Source organism: Sturnira hondurensis, unplaced genomic scaffold (genome assembly GCF_014824575.4).
Source record: "Sturnira hondurensis isolate 20B ecotype Veracruz unplaced genomic scaffold, ASM1482457v3 Scaffold0019835, whole genome shotgun sequence".
NCBI lineage: Eukaryota > Metazoa > Chordata > Mammalia > Chiroptera > Phyllostomidae > Sturnira > Sturnira hondurensis.
This window is the reverse complement of record NW_028092466.1, coordinates 4,142,232-4,160,651: the sequence shown is the minus strand read 5'-3', so window position 1 is coordinate 4,160,651 and position 18,420 is coordinate 4,142,232. Positions and strand designations below refer to the sequence as shown.

General features: G+C 44.1%; 1 protein-coding gene across 2 annotated transcripts in view; it reads right to left on the bottom strand.

Moving 5' to 3' along the window:
* MYH10 (myosin heavy chain 10) overlaps positions 1–18,420 on the bottom strand; it is a 144,134-nt gene that overhangs the window by 40,157 nt on the left and 85,557 nt on the right. For both annotated transcript variants that reach the window (XM_037028367.1, XM_037028366.1), the window contains 2 exons: positions 13,597–13,770; positions 13,232–13,346 (listed from right to left, as the gene is read on the bottom strand). In XM_037028367.1, the coding sequence (XP_036884262.1) occupies positions 13,232–13,346; positions 13,597–13,770 (289 nt within the window). The remainder of the gene's footprint in view (positions 1–13,231; positions 13,347–13,596; positions 13,771–18,420) is intronic.

Here is an 18,420-nt window from a genome sequence, read left to right as displayed (position 1 = left end):
GAGGTCTAAACTAGAAAGGTAAACTCGGGAGTTGTTGACTTACAGTGCTTGAAGTTATGAGACTGGACGAACCATCTAAAGGGTGAATAGAAAGACAGCCTGAGAGCAAGCCCCGAGAAGCTGGAGAGGAGGAAGAGCTGGATGAGGAGGATGAGGACTAGGAGGGACAGAGGTCAACACCTTAACCTAGAGCACAGTCTCTACCCACCTCTGTCCTGCCCCCCCACCCCCGCTTCCTACGCAGATGGAACCACCTTTGCTCAGCCCAGAAACCAGGAACCAGACTTGATTCCTCTCACGTCCAGCTGCTCACCAGCAAGGGCCAAGCCAAATTTCCAAGTGTCTTCAATCCTCATCCTGCTCTCTCCTGCCCTGGCTTCGGCTCTCCTTCTCCCCTGGAGTCTGCAGTACCCTCCTACCGGTTCCTTCCTACCGGTTCCCTCCTCTGGCCTCACTCTCCAATGTCATCCTCTCCCCTTCCGCCACAACGTTCTCAGCATTTATGCCTCTGGTCCCAGTGTAACGAGGAATAGGTAGTTCTAAAAGACAAAACTATATACATTATTTATTCCTATACTTAAAATCCTTCATTTTCTCCTATAGCTTACAGGATATGGTCCAGATAACTGAGCCCAGAAATCTAACCCAGTGATGAAGAACTCAATTCAGCACGTCAGAAACACCCACCACTCCCGAGCTGTGTGATCTGGAGTCAAGTTACCCAACTGCTCCAAGCCTTAGCATCTTCCTCTGTGAAATGGAGCTTGTGCGACCCACCTCAGGACTGGAGGCGGGGGGTGGGGGGCCTGCAGAACATTCCCATGCTCAGCCAAGGTCCTGCCCTTGCCATTTCCCCACACGTGCCAAAGTAAGGCCCTCAAGCCTCCATCTCTTCTCTGCCTGGAAGGCAGGCCCCTCCATTCTTTATCCAGCTACCTCTTCTTAGGCTCTGGTTTCCACCTGCCTCCAAACTAAATAGGCTATACCCTCCTCTAGTCTTCAGATTACCTAGGCCAGATCCCTGGTACCACTTCACTCTATTCTGTATACCTTCTCACTGGACTGAGCTTCCCCAGCGAATCTCTGCACCCTCCACCCCCACATAATGTTGGCCTGAATGTGGTGTCTGGCACACAGTAGCTATTTAATTAAACTACTTAGTATCTGTTGAATGAACATAAAATTGCCCCCAAAACAAGCCAGCCCAAAACAAAAGGAGGCACTGTGCTTATTACTGTGCGGGGACTGTGCACACTGGTTTGCAGTTCTCTGGCCTGCTCCTCACACAACACGATGGCGGCCTAACAAAGCAGGCCCCAGCACCAAACTGCTTTTTACAGTACTAACCAGAAAATACAATCACAATGTATCCAATTTTCAAATTTATTTTTAATAAAGGTAATACAAAGCTCAAAATTCAGCATGCATTGAATTTTCTTTTCTTTAATTCAAAAATTTAGGAGTTCTAGCCCTGGGGGTAGCTCAGTGGATTGAGTGCTGGCCTGAGAAAGAAAGGGCCGTAAGTTCGATTCCCAGTCAGGGCACATGCCCAGGTTGTGGGTCAGGTCCCCAGTTGAGGGCAGGTGAGAGGCAACATACATTGATGTTTCTCTCCCTCTTTCTCCCTCCCTTCCCCTCTGTCTAAAAATAAATAAATAAAATCTTAAACAAAAAAAAAGGAGTTCCAGCCAAGATGTAGGGTAGAAACCCTTGGCTTCCTCACACAACAAAAAGGAGAATAACAACCAATCTAAAATCAACAAACAACCAGAAGTGCCAGAAAATCAAACTGCAATCAAACTCCTTGGAACTCCGACAACCAAGGAATTAAAGAAAAAAAAATCAACCAGAACAACTAGACCAGCACACTAAGACAAAGAAATATGGCTGAAATGAAAAGACAGAGAGCTAAGCGATAAGGAGATAGCCAACCTATCTGATGGAGAATTTAAAGCCCTGGTAATTAAAATGCTCACAGGACTGATTGAGCCTGGTCGAAAAATGAAAACAAACAAACAAACAAAAAATGAAAGATACGCAAAATAAAATAAAGCTAAATATTCAGGGAACCAAAGCAATGATTTGGAACAAAAGAGAAAAATAAACATCCGGACTTCCGCCAAGATGGAGGCATAGGTGGAAACACTGTGCCTTCTCCCACAACCAAGTTTGAATACAACAAAGGTTTGGAGAAACAAAGACACAACCAAACGACAGAAAATTGAATTATACGGAAGTCCGACTACATCTAACCGTTCAACGGGACGGTAAGAGGGGCGGAGCCAGCAGCGAGCAGGGTCGGGCAGGACAGGGCCCNGAGTAGAATAGATAAATAAATAAATAATGGTATATCTACTTAAAAAGTACTAAAATGTAATCATGTAATAACAATGATGAGTTTTTCTAACACACAACTTGAAGAATGAATCTTACATATATTCTGTATGATTCTCTGATCCATACACAGATATGAAGTAGAAAAAACAAACAAAATATCTGTGGTGTTAGAATTCTGGATACTGGTTACCTTTTGCAGGGTGTTGTGATGACTATGTGGGGCTTCTGGGGTTCTGGAAACACTCTGTTTCTTGATTTGTTTGTTGTTTGTACAGATGTATTCATTTTGTGAAAGCTCATCAAGTTATTTATTTTTTTGTTTGGATATTATACTTTTTTCACATTTTTTATTGTTATTCAAGTACAGTTGTCTCCATTTCCCCCCCAACACCCCCCCCCCACCCCCCCCCCCCCCGCCCCCCCCCCCCCCGGCCGGTCGGGTGCGGGTGGAAGTGATTGAAGGAGGGGAATAGAACAACTGTAATGGTATAATCAATAAAATATATTAAAAAAAAAAAAGAACCACACCTAAAACAAGAGCAAACCAAGAGGACAGCTAGATCAGGAGTGGAACCATAGAAATGAAGAACACATGGAGGGTTAGAAACAGGGGGGTGGAAGGGGGAGAAGGGGGGAGAAGGCACAGAAAATAGCATAGATGGTAGGTAGAAAATAGATAGGGGGGAGGGCGAGAATAGTGGGGGAAATATAGAATCCAAAGAACTTGAGACACGTGGTTATAAACTAAGGGGGAGAGAATGGTGGGGGAGGGAGGGTGCGGGTGGAGGGGATTGAAGGGGGGGAATAGAACAACTGTAATGGTATAATCAATAAAATATATTAAAAAAAAACAAAAACATCCAACTGGAACAGAATAAAGAAACAAGAATTCAAAAAAGTGAAGAGAGATTTACAAACCTTTGGGAAAACCTGAAACGTTCCAATATCCGAATTATATGGGTGCCAGAAGGAGAAGACCAAGGCACATCATCAAGTTACCCAAGATTAAAGACAAAGAGAAAATCCTTAGAGCAGTGACAGAAAAGGAGACAGTTACCTACAAAGGAGTTCCCTTAAGACTATTAGCTGATTTCTCAAATAAACCTTGCAGGCAAGAAGGGGCTGGAAAGAAGTACTTGAAGTCATGAAAGGCAAGGACCTACATCCGAGATTGCTCTATCCAGCAAAGCTTTCATTTAGAATGGAAAGGCAGATAAAGTGCTTCCCAGATATGGTCAAGTTCAAGGAGTTCATCATTACCAAGCCCTTATTATATGAAACGTTAAAGGGACTTAGAATCTAAGAAAAAAAAAGATCAAAACTATGAACAGTAAACTGACAACAAACTCACACTATCAACAAATGAACCTAAAAGAAAAGACAGACAATGAAAACACAAACTAAGCAAACAACTAGAACAGGAACAGAATCAGAGAAATGGACATCCCATGGAGGGTTATCAGTGGGGAGGGGGAGCAGGGAGAACAGGGGGAAAAGGTACAGGAAGAAGTATAATTAGTAGGCATAAAACAGACGGGGAGAAATAAATGGTATAGGAAACAGAGGACTCGACTTACACGTACAACCCATGGACATGAACTAAAGCAGGGGATGCTGGAGGGTTGGGGGGGCGGGGTGGAAAGGCAATAAAGGGGAAAATTTGGGAAAACTGTAATAGTATAATCAATAAAAATACTTAAAAATAAGAAATAAAAAACATTAAAAAATAAATAAAAGATGACTTTTATCAACTTGAAAAAAAATTAAACTTAGGGTCAGCTTTCACTAATGAGCCAAATTACCTTGCGGGTAAAATTATCTTTGGGAACTGTGTTAAATGATTTAAGCCACATTAATAATATGTGAGTTCACTAAAAAAAAAAAAAAATCAAGACTATAACCTCAATTTTACAAAAAAATGTTATTGTTGAAAATGGTTTGAGCAGGAATCAGACAGAGAAAGGCAGAAAGTGCAAAGACAAGATTCTAGCAGCTCCTTAAAATGAGCATCTCTGCTCCTTCTGGGACCTAATACTGCAAGTATCTCAGTGCCCACGGTTTCCGGGTGGAGACTGGTTTTATTTATCCTCCTCCTGCCAACTTTTCTCTCTGAGGTAGTGGGGAGCCTGGTGATGGCTGCTGGTGGGCACCGTAATTCATTACCTGGTTGCCCAGTAGCCCGAAAAGATTTCCCAAGTATTTTAAACAAACAATTTATTAACATACAAACTGATTTGGACAGTGAGAAATCAGATGAGCTCCATGGACCTGTAATCTGTAAGTGCATATTAGTTTAACAGAAGAAAAATGCAGTTGGTAATCAGCTACCTCATAAAGCTGTTGTTATTAGCAGTTTTTACCAATCAGGGACGACACCGTCTAGAGAGCTCACTGGCCCGTGGCCTCAGGGGTAAGAGGTGTATGAGAGTTTCACGTCCTCCAAATCTGCATATGGGCCCAAACATTAGTGTTACTAAGCTTAATTTCAAGTATTTAAGCCAGCTCTTCAAAATCTCACTGCAGTTAATATAGCTAAAAACTACAAAAGGGGAGAAAAACTTATTTTAACAGCCAAATGATGATAAATAGAAATTCCATCCAATACTCCTTCAAAAGGCCTCAGGTACCTGACGCTGTTCTAGGCATACAGCACGTTCTCAATACTCATTTAAACGAATTACGGCAATTCTACTCTAACATATATTGAAATGTAACTAAAAGTTAAAAACAAATTCAGAAACAAATATTTAACTGCTATCAATTCCCAGAAACAATCTTAACATCAAATAGAATATCTCCTAATAGAACGTTCCTATTACACAACAATAACCAATTTACAATGGCTGTTCATTTTTCTGCAATATTTGGAAATTTTTAGAAAAACTGCAGGAAATCCAGAGGTTGACAGCAATATTCCTTCTCCCAAGCTCTAGTGTAAGTTGAACTTGAATTTGCCTCCTTTAGCTCCCTCAACTGTACTTTCCTATCCCTGGCAGAAGCCAAAGCTGCTGGGCAAACAGGAAGCCCCATTCATCTGCTCGCTCTCTCCCCTTGGGAGGTCCCACGCACTTAATTCATGCTGGCACTGGGCAGTGCAGCATGACTGCTGATCTGCTTGGCCTTGGGGCACTGTGAATAAAAGCGGACTTGCATTAAATAATAGCCAAGGAAACAGACATTACTTGATTTTGGTTTTCATAGTTACAACGGCAACAATGGTGCACCAGCAACTGCAACAACTGCGGAGCAGCCTCGGCAAGTGCGATGCCAGCTGTCCTGCACTTGGGCGCCTCGTGTGTCAGGTGCAGGCTCACACTGCCTTGTGTGAGTCTCACAAGTACCCTGAGCACTAAGTGCCGCTGTCCCCATTCGACCTCAGGAACTCACTCAAACTGCAGTACCCGAAAGCTGATTCTTCTGGGGTTCCCAACTTCTATGCAGACTCAAAATATAATAGGGAGAGTAGACTATATACTGAAACAACACAAACCTTCAGCTGCTGAAAATGACGGCAGGTGAACTAGTAAGTACATAAACCGTGTCCAGCCTAAACAATAGATCCTAAAAATGGCACTAAAAATAGAGATTCATGACCAGTTGATACAATAACCTACAAGGAGAATAAATGATTACTATTTTATCAGTCATGCTACAATCTAAGAAGAACTTCCTTTAATGACTTACTAGGATAAAAAAAAAGGTTGGTTCCAAGTTTTGGAATGTCTTCGTCTGAAGTGTGGCTAAGGCAGAGCCTTTCCCTGAGGTAACAGGAGGCAGCTAAGGACTCAGCGGGAATCGGCGGATGAGGGAAGACTCAGGAGCTGGCAGCAACCAGGGAAGGCCCCCTGCAGCGGCAGCCAGCCTCTCCTGGGTGACTCGCAGTCTCCGCTGAACTGCTGTGACCACTTCTCAAGTAGGGCTTCTATGGAAGATTGAGGGACTTCTGTATCAATAATTAAAACTTGCTTAACGTACTTCTCACATTTTCTCTGGTGGTACCTTCCAGATGTCTGCGGCCACCCCGCATTCCTGACGGCTCACAGAACCTAAATGGGCACTACTCCGTGAGGGGGACAGCAAGCTCAGACCTGCATAAGGGTGGATTAGCCACAACTGTTCCTCCCACACGGTTTTGGATCAGAACTAAAGCCACAGATAAGCCCTGTCACAGACCCTTTGAATCTAAACACCCCACCTGTAACTTTGAGGTTAAGATCCCTCTTCGCTGGTTCACTGGGCTTACATCTTCCATTACTAGTTAGCTCAGATGTCTAGACTCATATTTGGAAGAAAACAGTCCTTTGGTTTGTAACACAAACTTGTATGACCTCCCTATTTTGTCTCCAGAAATTCTGTTACTTTGATGCTTTTTGGAAACCTCTTTTTATCCTAGTCTCTCGTTCTTATTCTCAAAAGCCTTCATGTTCTTCATAATGCTATTTTCCTACCACCGTCGTCTGAGAAATCACTGAAAATGTGAAAGACCACATTTTCACGTCAAACCTGCCACCTGGGGTTTGAATCCATGGCCACACACAGAGGAGGAAGGCGGCTGGTGTAGAAACACTTCGCACTCCACAGAAAGACCACGCTTAGCCATAGGGGTTGGAAGGCCCTGTAAGGGGAAGAGAGGCTGAGACCCCTGATGCTTAGTTCCACTGAGTAATTCAACCAAAGCACACCTCACAGAGAGAGAGAACGAGGCATTTTCAGTGCCACAGTGAGGCTCCGCCAGAACTATGCCACCTAAGAGTGGCTCTGTCCTTGATCCTGATGGCCCAGAAACACCTGGCTCATACACCCTGGAGATCACGATCCGCAAGAAAGAGCAGCTACCCTGCGGGAGAGGGGGGCCGCGGTGGGCATGCGAGGCAGAGATGCTGCACCAGTTCCCTCACTCGGTGACTTACTTATGGTGCCTACCCCGTGCCAGGTGCTGAGGAAATGAGGGTAAGCAAACACGGGCGCTGCCCTGGCTCTCAAGGAGCTCACAACCTGGAATTCCCTTGAAAAATTAGAAATCCAAAAAAGGTAAAGGGAATTAGTTTAAGGAGGGCACTCCACTTTGGGAGAAAGTCCAAAAGGTCAAGCACTAACTTTAACCCTTTAACCAAGCACAAGGCACAGGCAGACTGTACACTTAAAACTACCTCCTAGCGCTCTCCCCTTCTCCCGACTAACTCAGTTTTGCCCGTGCTGCCCAAGGCCCAGGACAGCAGAGCATGAAGATTTCTCCCCAGGAGTACTCACTCCCGCTCATGGGAGGGTCTCTGGCATACTCTATCTCCTCCCTCCCCTACCCCCACTGCTTGCAATGAACTTGTTCACAGTACGTGAACTAGACCTGATGGCAGGAATCCTGACTTGGATGAAAATGGACGTACTCCTCCAACATATTTTTAAAAAAACTTTTGAGTTGAATATAGATCTCAGCATTATCATGATCCAAACATTTTAAAGGGAAATTTAAAAGGGAAAATTGGACTGTATTTTTACGTTTCGCTATGTGATAACTTCACTAAATAACTGCAAGGCCGAGTGATATTCACTTTATATTGGGCTTTTGGGAGAACCATCAGCCATAGTTAGGGTGTATTTTAAAGCGGGGTTTAGACCACAAGGCCCAGGCATTGGGAGCTCAACGTCACATTCAATGTACAAATTCTAACACCAGTCCACTTTTAGTCTCGCCTTACATATATCAAACATTATTATTGATTATTATTTCCAGTTCAAAAGAAAAAGCCAAGTAGCCAGATATGCACATAAATCCCAAACAAAAGGTATAATGATGAGACCAACACATGGGAGATAAATATGGACTTATTTGTTCACAAAATGTTAATGACTTAAAGAAAAAACTCCTCTTTAGAATTTCTTAGAGTTGAATATTTAAAGGTAACTCGGTGACAAAGACGACATTATTTAGTAGATTAATCCCTAACAACTCCCTGAGGACTGCGCATCCAAGTGGCACTATTGGAAAAGGTAGTGACATACCTTTTAATATGCAGCGCTGTAAGTGCTATGCGTAAAATAAGAAGCAATGTGTAGGCAGTAGCAATCGAATTGTTTATGCACTCAAACAGTTGCCTTGAAGTAGAATAAAACTGAGCATGAAATGAAAGGTTCATGCAGGTCTATGAGCAAAACAAAAACGAAACCCAGAAACCAGCCCCGCCCCCAGTCTACCCTGCCCTCCCAGGCCCCCCTGCCACCCCCCCTGCAAGTTCTTCCTGTGGGCATAAAACCCTTCTGCTTTGGAAGACCTACAGGCTTCATACATTCACCTGGTGGCTCATGAAGACCAGAAACACTGTCATAGAAAGAAGCTCTCTGAATATTCTGAATCTCTAAAGCAGAGAAACAGCAAAAACAGGAGGACAGAAGAGCAAATACACAAACACTTCAGTTAGTGTGAAAGACATTCGACATCACAAGTAAACTTTGAAACTGAGCTACAAAAGTAGCCAGTCCAGGGAAGATCCCATGCAAACATTACTATTTAGAGAAATTGCACATTTGGACAAAGTTCTTTATAAAATAAACTTAACCTGAATTTAAAAAAATGCATATTCCCAACTCCAGGTGTGAACATTTTATCACAACAATGTTAAATGATTACCTCCATGTAAATGCAGGATGAAATTCTAAGCGTTATAAGGTACTAGTTAAGTTGTCCTTCATAAAATGATCTTGCAATTAGCAAATTAGAGCAAGGCTGCAATAAATCACAGCATTCTGAGAAATGTATATATTAGTAGCTTTTACTGTCAAAATTTACACTGCCCTGTAATTTTACTTCCAGTACAGACTTTAGAAATATAATTTACTTCAAACACAAATTACTAACAGGTAACTACAATTAAGGAAAGCAAAATCCAAGTTCTGTTGCAAGAAAATGTTAAAGTAACTTTAAATCATAAGGAAGAAACTTATCATACCATTCCTCCTAAAAACAGCCAATGGGGCACATTTACATTAAAAATGCAACCTTTAGTTGTTGGTTTTCTTTCCTGTATATAAGCCCCAAGAAGTGGCAAAGAAGTCCGTGCAGCTGGTAGCAAGATCCCAAGACAGCTTTTAGTAAAAAGGAGGGCACTACGAATCTCTAGGGCAGGGCTGCCACCCCAAGTTTTATTTCTCCTGGTCCGGCCTTGAGAAAACTGTAAAACTCTAACACAAAGCTATTTCAGCACATAGTGCTTTATATTATAAGGCATGGCGCCCCCACAGGCGCACTGTACTCCTACATCACATACTCATCCACTCAGAGTCCACTTGTTATTTTCTGCCCTGGCATTTAGGTAGTTGTAAAGGTAGAAAAGGCGATTTTCTATTCCTGGAAAAAAAGCTACCCTTGGCCCGAGTGATCTCCACACGCAGAGTGAGCGGTGATGAACTCCACCTTAGCACCCCCCTCAGACCTCATGTATGGAACGCACAGCCCTCAAAATTGCACCAGCACGCTCCTGCTGCTCTGCCTGCCCCTCCCCCAACAGGGAGTGACCTCCCAGATCCTGTCACTCAGATGACGCCAAATCACTGTCCACCTAAGCTGATGAGCAAGAGGACTTCCTACAAATAGCAGCATTATCAGCAGAGCAGACATGAGGGAACACACCAGAGCAGATACTAACACAGAGCAGATATTAACACAGCCAAATCAAACCAGGGGAGGTAAGATTCCTATCAGCCTGTTTTGACAAAAGTGGCCACACACACTGCCCAACACCTATCTGTAGAAAGGCAAGGGTGACCATGGGGCTATACAGAGCTATACAGTCTGGGGTCCGAGCTGTGGACTGAACACAGAGGGACAGGGCTCAGGCCAGGATTGAAGGGGCTCCTCGAGGCTGCAAGGGTTTTCACTCAGCATTTCTGGAATCAAGTAAGTGGCTTCCCTGCAGCTCTGGAAAGCACAGAAAGGCGGGGAGTCCTCTGCAGACCCAGCCCAGCCCCTGGGCACATCATCTCTGACACAACTGCCACCCCACCCCTCCATGCTGGCCAGACCTTAAATTCTTGAAGCCTCTGACCCACTGCTGCCAAAGGCCCCCCTGCTCTGGGGGATGGCGGGGCATGGAGTGACAGGAGAAGAGTGGAAGGAGGGAGCCACGGAAGCTGGGAGCCAAGACAGAGGCTCGCTCAGTCCTATGACCGTGTCTATGCCCATCCCGTGTCTAACCATCGACAGGCTGCAAGGCTGGGTGGGGCCATGTCCTCCTGCATTCCCAAGTTGACAGACCTCACAGATGACAACCAGGGTGCACAGGGTTACACACGCAGTTGTTGCACAAATGGGTCAGGTGCTCCACAGGGGCTTCCACTCTTAAATTTAAAGATAAGAGTCTTAGTGGTTCACAACATCAGAACCAGTATGTAAACTCAGGACATAATTTCTTCTATTTCCATCTTTAATTTCCCAACTACCTGCATCTTTCCCCCTTCAAAATGAAGAAAAAAATCAATATTTGAGGCTTCCAGAATAAAAATGACAGTGTCCTCTGTTCCTCTCTTCCTGTTCATTCCTTCCATGTCCACCTCAAGGTCATTTCCCATCAATCCAGCCAGCCAAGCACTGCCAATTTCACTTCTTCAAGTCCACACTGTCTCCCTGCGCCTGGCTCACAAACCAGCTGAAGCTCTTTATTCCATCAAGTCCAGTCCATTGAGGCTGGCAGCCAGCCTTCCCCACGGTCTGGTCTCCACCTGTCACCGGCCTCATTTCCTGCTCACACCCCTTTGCCCCAGCTCTGCTCCAAAGCCCAAAGGGAACACCTACCCTGGGCTGTGGTCTCCCACTCCCAGGTGTGACCACTCACCCCCTCCTCTGCGCATGCCAACCTCGCTCCCCTAAACGCTCCCCAGCCCTAGCTGAGCTGGCTGACCCGAACCTCCTCACTGCTCATTGTTTAAGGCATGATCAGGACACAGACGCTCATAAATTAGTGCTGAAAAACTGCAGTAAGTGTTCAGTAAATGTCAGTTTTCCTTATTTTTTCACCAAATTATTATCTTTCCAAGACAAAGAAAACTGCCTCCTCCTCCATGACACTGTACCTCAGTACCCAAGGAAAAAGGTAGGCCCTCGCTGTGTTGTGCATGGCTACAAGCTTGTTCTGCACCACTCACACAGCGCTCACCGGGTATCTTTGGTCCTCGAACCTGGCTACGTGGCTCACCCCTGGTCGCGTGCTCTCAGACTGAAGAAGAATGCCAGGAGGAGGGGAACCCACACCAAGCCCAGTCCAGGCACAACAGAATGGACTCCTGACAGATGCAGGTATTCACGACTGGCAGCATCACTCCTTTCTCCTCCCTTTGTGGCACTTCCCACGTGCAGTTTCACCTCGCCGGTGCTGTTTTTTGAGCACCTGTGGACACCCTATGACAAGCGGAGTCCAGAGTCCTTTTCCTGCTCTGGCACCAGTTCCTCAGATTCCACTCTAACATTTCACAGCGACAGGGTCAGGAGTCCCACAACTATGAAGCACCGCCAATGCCACATGAGCTTCCTGCTTCTCTCCTCCTCCGGTGGCATCCGCCAGACCAGGTCACCACAAGCACAATGACACTCAGCATGGTTTGAAGACTTTCACCCAACAGCATAACGGTAAAAAGCTTCCGTTTTACTCGCTGGGCATCTAACGTGTTTCACAAATCCCTCCTTTTACACAGTCTCCTCCCAGGACCCACACCCCCTTGCGTACAGCGCACCCCACCCCACAGGCTCCTCACATTCACCTGGGCTGATGTACAAGATTGTTATTGACTGGATTACCTTTGATAGGGTTATCTTTCCCTCTACTCACTTTCTCTGTCTTCGCTTTTCTTTTCTATGTCTTTCCTTTTGTCCCACCTGGCTAAACGCTTCTCTTCTGTTTTCTGTATTTCTTTCTCTCTACCTCTGAGAAGACAGCTAGATAGATTACCAGCTCTAGATCTAATACAGAAGAGGTAGAAGCCAGCCAGCGAGGCAGGTTACTGAACAGGCCCTGCCTTGGGGTCAAGGCTGCACAAGGGGCAGATCTGAACTGAGGTCCTGCATGGCCTGAGGCCAAGTGAAGAGGAGGAAACGTAGCAGTGAGAGCTCAGCTCTGAAAGACACGGGATCCCACTAGGCATAAATACACAAGATGGTCTGTTTCTCTGGGACTAGCAAAACTTTCTAGCCTACAATAAAAAAAAAAATCGCTAAGCCCTGACTGGTGTGGCTCAGTGGATTGAGCACACGCCTGAGAACCAAAGGTTCGCCGGTTCAATTCCCAGTCAGGGCACATGCCTGGGTTACAGGCCAAGTCCCCATCATGGGGCATGTGAGGGGCAATAACACATTAATGTTTCTTTCCCTCTCTTTATCCTTTCCTTCCCCTCTCTCTAAAAAATAAAGTCTTTTAAAAAAATCACTAAAATCTTTGCCTGAGGTTCATGTAAACCAGGAGGACTTATGGAAATAGAAACTGATCTATGTTCAGGTATCTGAGTGTGCTCATCAGTCACTTTGTGCGTGTGTGTGGAAGGCTGGCAATGGCTAAGGACACGGCTCAGCTGACCTGTATGCCACAGAGAAAGTGCACAGCACGTCTCAGGACCCTTGGATTATAACCTAACTGGGACCAGGGTGGCCTGAGGCACAGGCGCAGGTCTTTATGTCTCCAAGCCAGAGTGTTTCCACTCCTGATAGCGACTGCCCAAGGAGGCAGATGTCTTGTTACCCACGCATTCTTAAAGTGGGATAATTCCGAGAGAATGGCAGCCCTGCTCTAGGGAAAGAGTTTTAAAGTAAAATATTGATATATATGCACATTTATATATATAAAAGAACAACATATAATCCTTAATTGTAAACGATTCTGGCCAATCTTAACCACAAACACAAGCACATTCTTACCATCCTTCCAAAGCTCTGCAACAAATCTGTCTGACGACTGGTGCAGGAGCGTGGCCACATTGTCGTTCAGCGGGTCCATGTTCTTCATCAGCCACTCGTCTGCCTTGTAGTCCACCTGCCCACGGCAGAGGCAAACGTGGTGAGATGGAGAAAAAAACCAAACAGAACCCCATGAAACATTGAAAGTCTTCCCCACAAATGTTCACAGATCGATCTAAAACAACAGATCATCTCAAAGGCAATGCATCTGTAATGTACACTATATCTAACGATTTGCAAATGTTTATTAGCACATTTCTTATAAACTTCACCAAATGTGCTGAAACTTCAAACTCAGCACTTTTAATCAGGTATTCCACTCTTACCTTCCCTGCATAATGGATAATGCAGAAGTCAGCTTTGTCTTTCAGCTGCCGAGGTTTCTGAAACTTAGAGTGGGAACCTTGCTCTTGAACTAGTTTTTCAACGAAGGTTTTATCAGTGGCTTTAGGGAACCAGCACTCCTCATCCAAAAGGGCAAGTACGCCGGGGGGGTTGGCCTGGTAATGAGAGGCAATGGGAACCGACAAGTTTTGCATGTCACTTTAAATATCCATTAGGTTTGGCTGTTTAACTTCCAAAAACAGAGTTTTATGAAGATCTACGAAACACAAACTGTTAGGAGAGAGAGACGGTAGTGCCCAAACCACGCGTATAATGCAAACACAGGTCTCAAACTGCCAAGCAAGTGCTGGTGAGACAACGGAGGAGCCACTCACCTCATAAACACATCATCTGTAAACTGCAGGTAATTTATTCTAAGTAGACAGTCTCAAAAACACAGCAAACAAATGACACCAAAAAGGAACTAGGATACGGAAAGATGAAACTGAATATTTGCATTTAATGACTGCATGGATAAATTATTCAAAAACCTCCACTAGGTGGAAGGCTTCAGATATTTTATATCTTAATCAATTTAAGTTTCTGGTTAAGTAAAGATTAAATAGGATGCACTGCTTCACACTTGGTGACATATTTTAAACTATTAATACGTAGAGTATATGGAAGGTGATGAAATGATTTATCAAATACTTCATACATTTATTTCAACAAAGATTTGAGAGACTTATTTCACTCAACTAGCTCCCTGAAGGAGACCTAGAGACACGAAGGAGATGAGTGCGGCCAGGCCCGGGGCGGGGGGGGGGGGGGGGGGGGGGGGGNGCGGGAGCAGAGATCGCCTGTTAACAGGTACGGAGTTTCTTGGTGGGATGGTGAAGACGTGCAACTAGACAGTGGCAATGACTGCACAACTTTATGAAAACAGTCAAAACCACTGAACTGTACACTTTAAAAGAGCAAGTTTTAGGGTATGTGCCTACAGCCTGCCATTCTCTGGGGACTCAAAATCAGTGCAATGACTTCTTTTTTTTGGAGGAAGGTGGGGGCACACAGGCAAGCTAAATAAAATATTTAAATTGTGGTTTATTTTGTCATGTTTCCGGATCATTATTCATGGCCATGATGCCAACCTGGCAATTTGTGATATAAGACTGAACTTACCAATTCTGGGGTGTATCAGTTTTTTGAATAAATCTCTAGGATTAGTTTTCTTCAACTGACAAAGCCTTTATGTTTACTGGGGAAGAGAAGGCTCTATACAAATACTGCTTAAGAAGTAACAAGAGGTTATAGCTAAATATAAACGAGATAACATAGTGATACGGTCAGAGGAAGGTGGTGGTGGAACCAAACGCAGCAGGCAGAAGCTAGAACCACTCTGCAGTGAGCCCTGACACCCAGGCCCTCACTCCACGGCTGTCTCGTTTCTGGCTCTCCTACTGAAAAGAAACTGCAGGGTTTTGAAGTAGCTAAAAGGAGATTATAATCAAAGGCAACTGGGAAAAAAAAACCCTAGAAAAGCAAAGGTTCAGAGTGGCAGATAACTCAATGCCCTAGTCATCTGACAACTTTGAGAAATGAAGTACCATATTAATACTAAGATAAGCAACATTCCATTTTTTACCATAATTTTTACATTTTCAATTCCCTTCTAATAAAAATATTTCTAGCTTACAAAATAGGGTCCCAAATGTAATTGTCTTTTCTAAAAGACTCTGTGACAGCATAATTATGAATATCCATTATTGTATCTCCTTTTTATCTGTCCTGCTTCATCCTTCAATGTCAAGTTCACTGGTAACACACTTCTTTCCATCAGGGGTTTCTTAAAGAGCTGTAAGTACGAGAGACTATTTTCCCTCTGAGGCCAGAGGGACTGTCGTGGGTTTTGTAAGCAGCTTTCCGAGCATAGGGGCTCCCCCCGTGCTGTCCCTCCCCAAGCTGGACAGGGGCTGGGTTTGTGGAGAGGAGGTGAAGACTGGCAAGTCGCTTTCAGGTATTTATTCTCCTTCTGGAAAACGTCCTCACTCTCTATTTTGAAAGAACCATCAACAATCATTATCCATTATCACTCTACAGGCTGTAGTTAAATTTGCTACTATTATGCACTCTGCAGGTTTCTATGGATAAGTAGAATAAGGTAACCCTAAAGAACAACTGACCTGAAGAGCAAGTCAGCACTAAGTCCTGAATTCCCTCCCTCCCCTTTCTGAAATGGCTCTCCTTTACGATGACTACTCAAGGAAGAAATAAAAAGGTACATTCTAAAAGATTTTTTGGGAAAAGTCTAGAAGTACAAGAAGTATAGGGAGGAGGGAGGGAGAAGGGAGGGGGAGAGGGGGGAGGGGGGAGGGAGGAGGAAGGAGGAGGGAGGAGGGAGAGGGAGGAGGGAGGGGGAGAGGAGTGGCGGAAGGGAGCAGGAAAGGAGGAAAAAGAGAAAGTACTTTACTCTGCTCATTGTCCTTCAATATCCAGATGTCGCTGGCAGATCCTCCCCATTCCAATACTTTCTGAACACCCTGACTGAATAATTTTCCTTAAATACTACTATCAATACATTGCTCACATGCTAATTATTGGAATGTAGCTCTGGAATCTCCTATTGCCTTCATGACACCTACCTTGTGAAACCTCCTGACACTGGCAGCCAAGCGTGGCCTTTACTTTCACTAAATTCACAGCATCACTGAGACCAGGAACCGTGAAAACCAATGAACTGACCACCACGCTTTGTTCTGGTCCGTGGTTTAGAGTTCAAGGCCCCTAAGGACCAGGGCCATGCTACCTACTCCCACAACCCGACAGCACCCCCAATCTTTTTATTTCCAGGCTGTGATTGAGAATTTAATAATTTTTTGCTGCCTTGATCTTATCCTAACCCAACAATACCCAATAAAATAACTGAAATCCAACAAAGCAATTAAAAATGTGACCATCAAACCCTTTCTGCCTCACCTATTTTTCCAGTGAGTTAATCACTAAGGTGGAAATGTTTACTTTTCCCTATTATTCTCATTTTTACAGTGAAAGTATCATGTGAGAGTGAGGAAAAAAGATATATAAAGTACTTTGTTTTAGAAGATAAAGCAAATGGAATGCAGTTGAGTAACATTAAAAATGTATATTCCTGCCCTGGCCAGTGGCTCAGTTGATTACAGTGTCATCCTGTGCATCAAAAGGTTGTGGGTTCAATTCCCAGTCAGGGTACATATCCAGGTTCCGGGTTCAATCCCCAGATGGGGTGTGTACAGATGTGTAACTGGTTGGCGTTTTCCACATTGATGTTCTCTCTCCATCACCCCCATCCCCATCTCTCCCTTCCTCTCTCTCTCAAATCAATTTAGAAGCCATATTCTCAGGTGAGAATTAAAAAAAAAATTTTAATGTATATTCCTAAGATTCATTTAAATGTCACAAAACCATCAGATTTTAAAACCCTCTAAAATTATTTTTAAAAACAGGGTTGATAATTTTCCATTTGGAAGAGTTTTGGTACAATTATTCCTGCAAAGAGATGCCCTTAGCAACTCTTATGGATTCTTTTCCATCCTAAATTATAAGTGCAGTATTACATAGCTAATACTTTAAAACACAGAGCTTCCAAATTTATATAAATACATTTAAATAAATTGTATGATCATTGATAATACTAATATGAAATATTCCATTCCTTTATTTATATAAATTCCCAAACAACTTTTTGGACAACAGAGCAGCAAGCAAATACAGTCACACGGTTGTGCACACATGGGCACTCACCGGCAGTCAGTACCAGAACGCCTGGACTGCCACTTCTAAATAACGCACTCAGGCACGTGGGAGCAGGTTCCTCCCAGCCACTAGTGGTTCCCAAGTTCTGCTCTAAATCAGCAGCTCGAGTGCCCGGAAAGGCAAAAGCATCTCAGATGTATGAGTGAAACAAAACTGTGACTTCCCTCACCCCCAATTCCTCATGTGCCCCAATATACCTCTACCACAGGGATGGTCCTCTAGGCCTTTTTCTCCCTGCTTCTGACTGCGGGCACCATGGCATCCAGGCTGTGGGCATCAACCCTCAGATGCCCTCACACATGGAGAGCACAGAGGGCAGAGACCCGAGAGCACAAAAAAGAACCAATTCAAAGCCCAGAGCTCCTCACCGGAGACCCCTCGTGGTGAGAACACACCTACTGAACTAGCATTAGAACCTAATGCCAATTACTGGTATCAGTGCTTAATTCTGTCGTAGTTTTCCTACATTTTGGTAGTTAGCAAAATAAAATGAGCTCAAGCTACCTGCTACCAGGGTATACAAAGCCAAATCATCAATATGCTTGAGGTCATAGAGTTTCATAAGTGAATCAGTCATACATGTTTCATGTACTTCTACATGACAATGGACCAAAAGAAAATAATCTCTTGATACTTGCTAAGATTGATATAAAAATATATTTGCCTCAATTTTAAAAAATTTTTTTAATTTTAAAAAAACCCCCAATAAACTATTTGCCAAAATAGAGTTATCTCTGTACTACAAGGATAGGTTTTAGTTATCTAAAAAATGGATTCGCATGCCATGTCTTAGTTTTGGCTAAATGAAGTCTCCCCACATCGCCTGGGAAGTGAGTCGGGTGGAGCCCCACGCCCTCTGACAGGTGCTAAGGGTTGAAGGCAAATGTGGCTGCTACCACCTCTGTGGTACCTGCGGTCTGTGAAGACCCAGGGTACATTAGCCAATGTATTCACACACACAAGCAAAAGAATAAGGCTGCAAGAAAAGAGAGCCAAAGAAGGTTCTTATGGGCATGTTACTTACGTTTTAAATA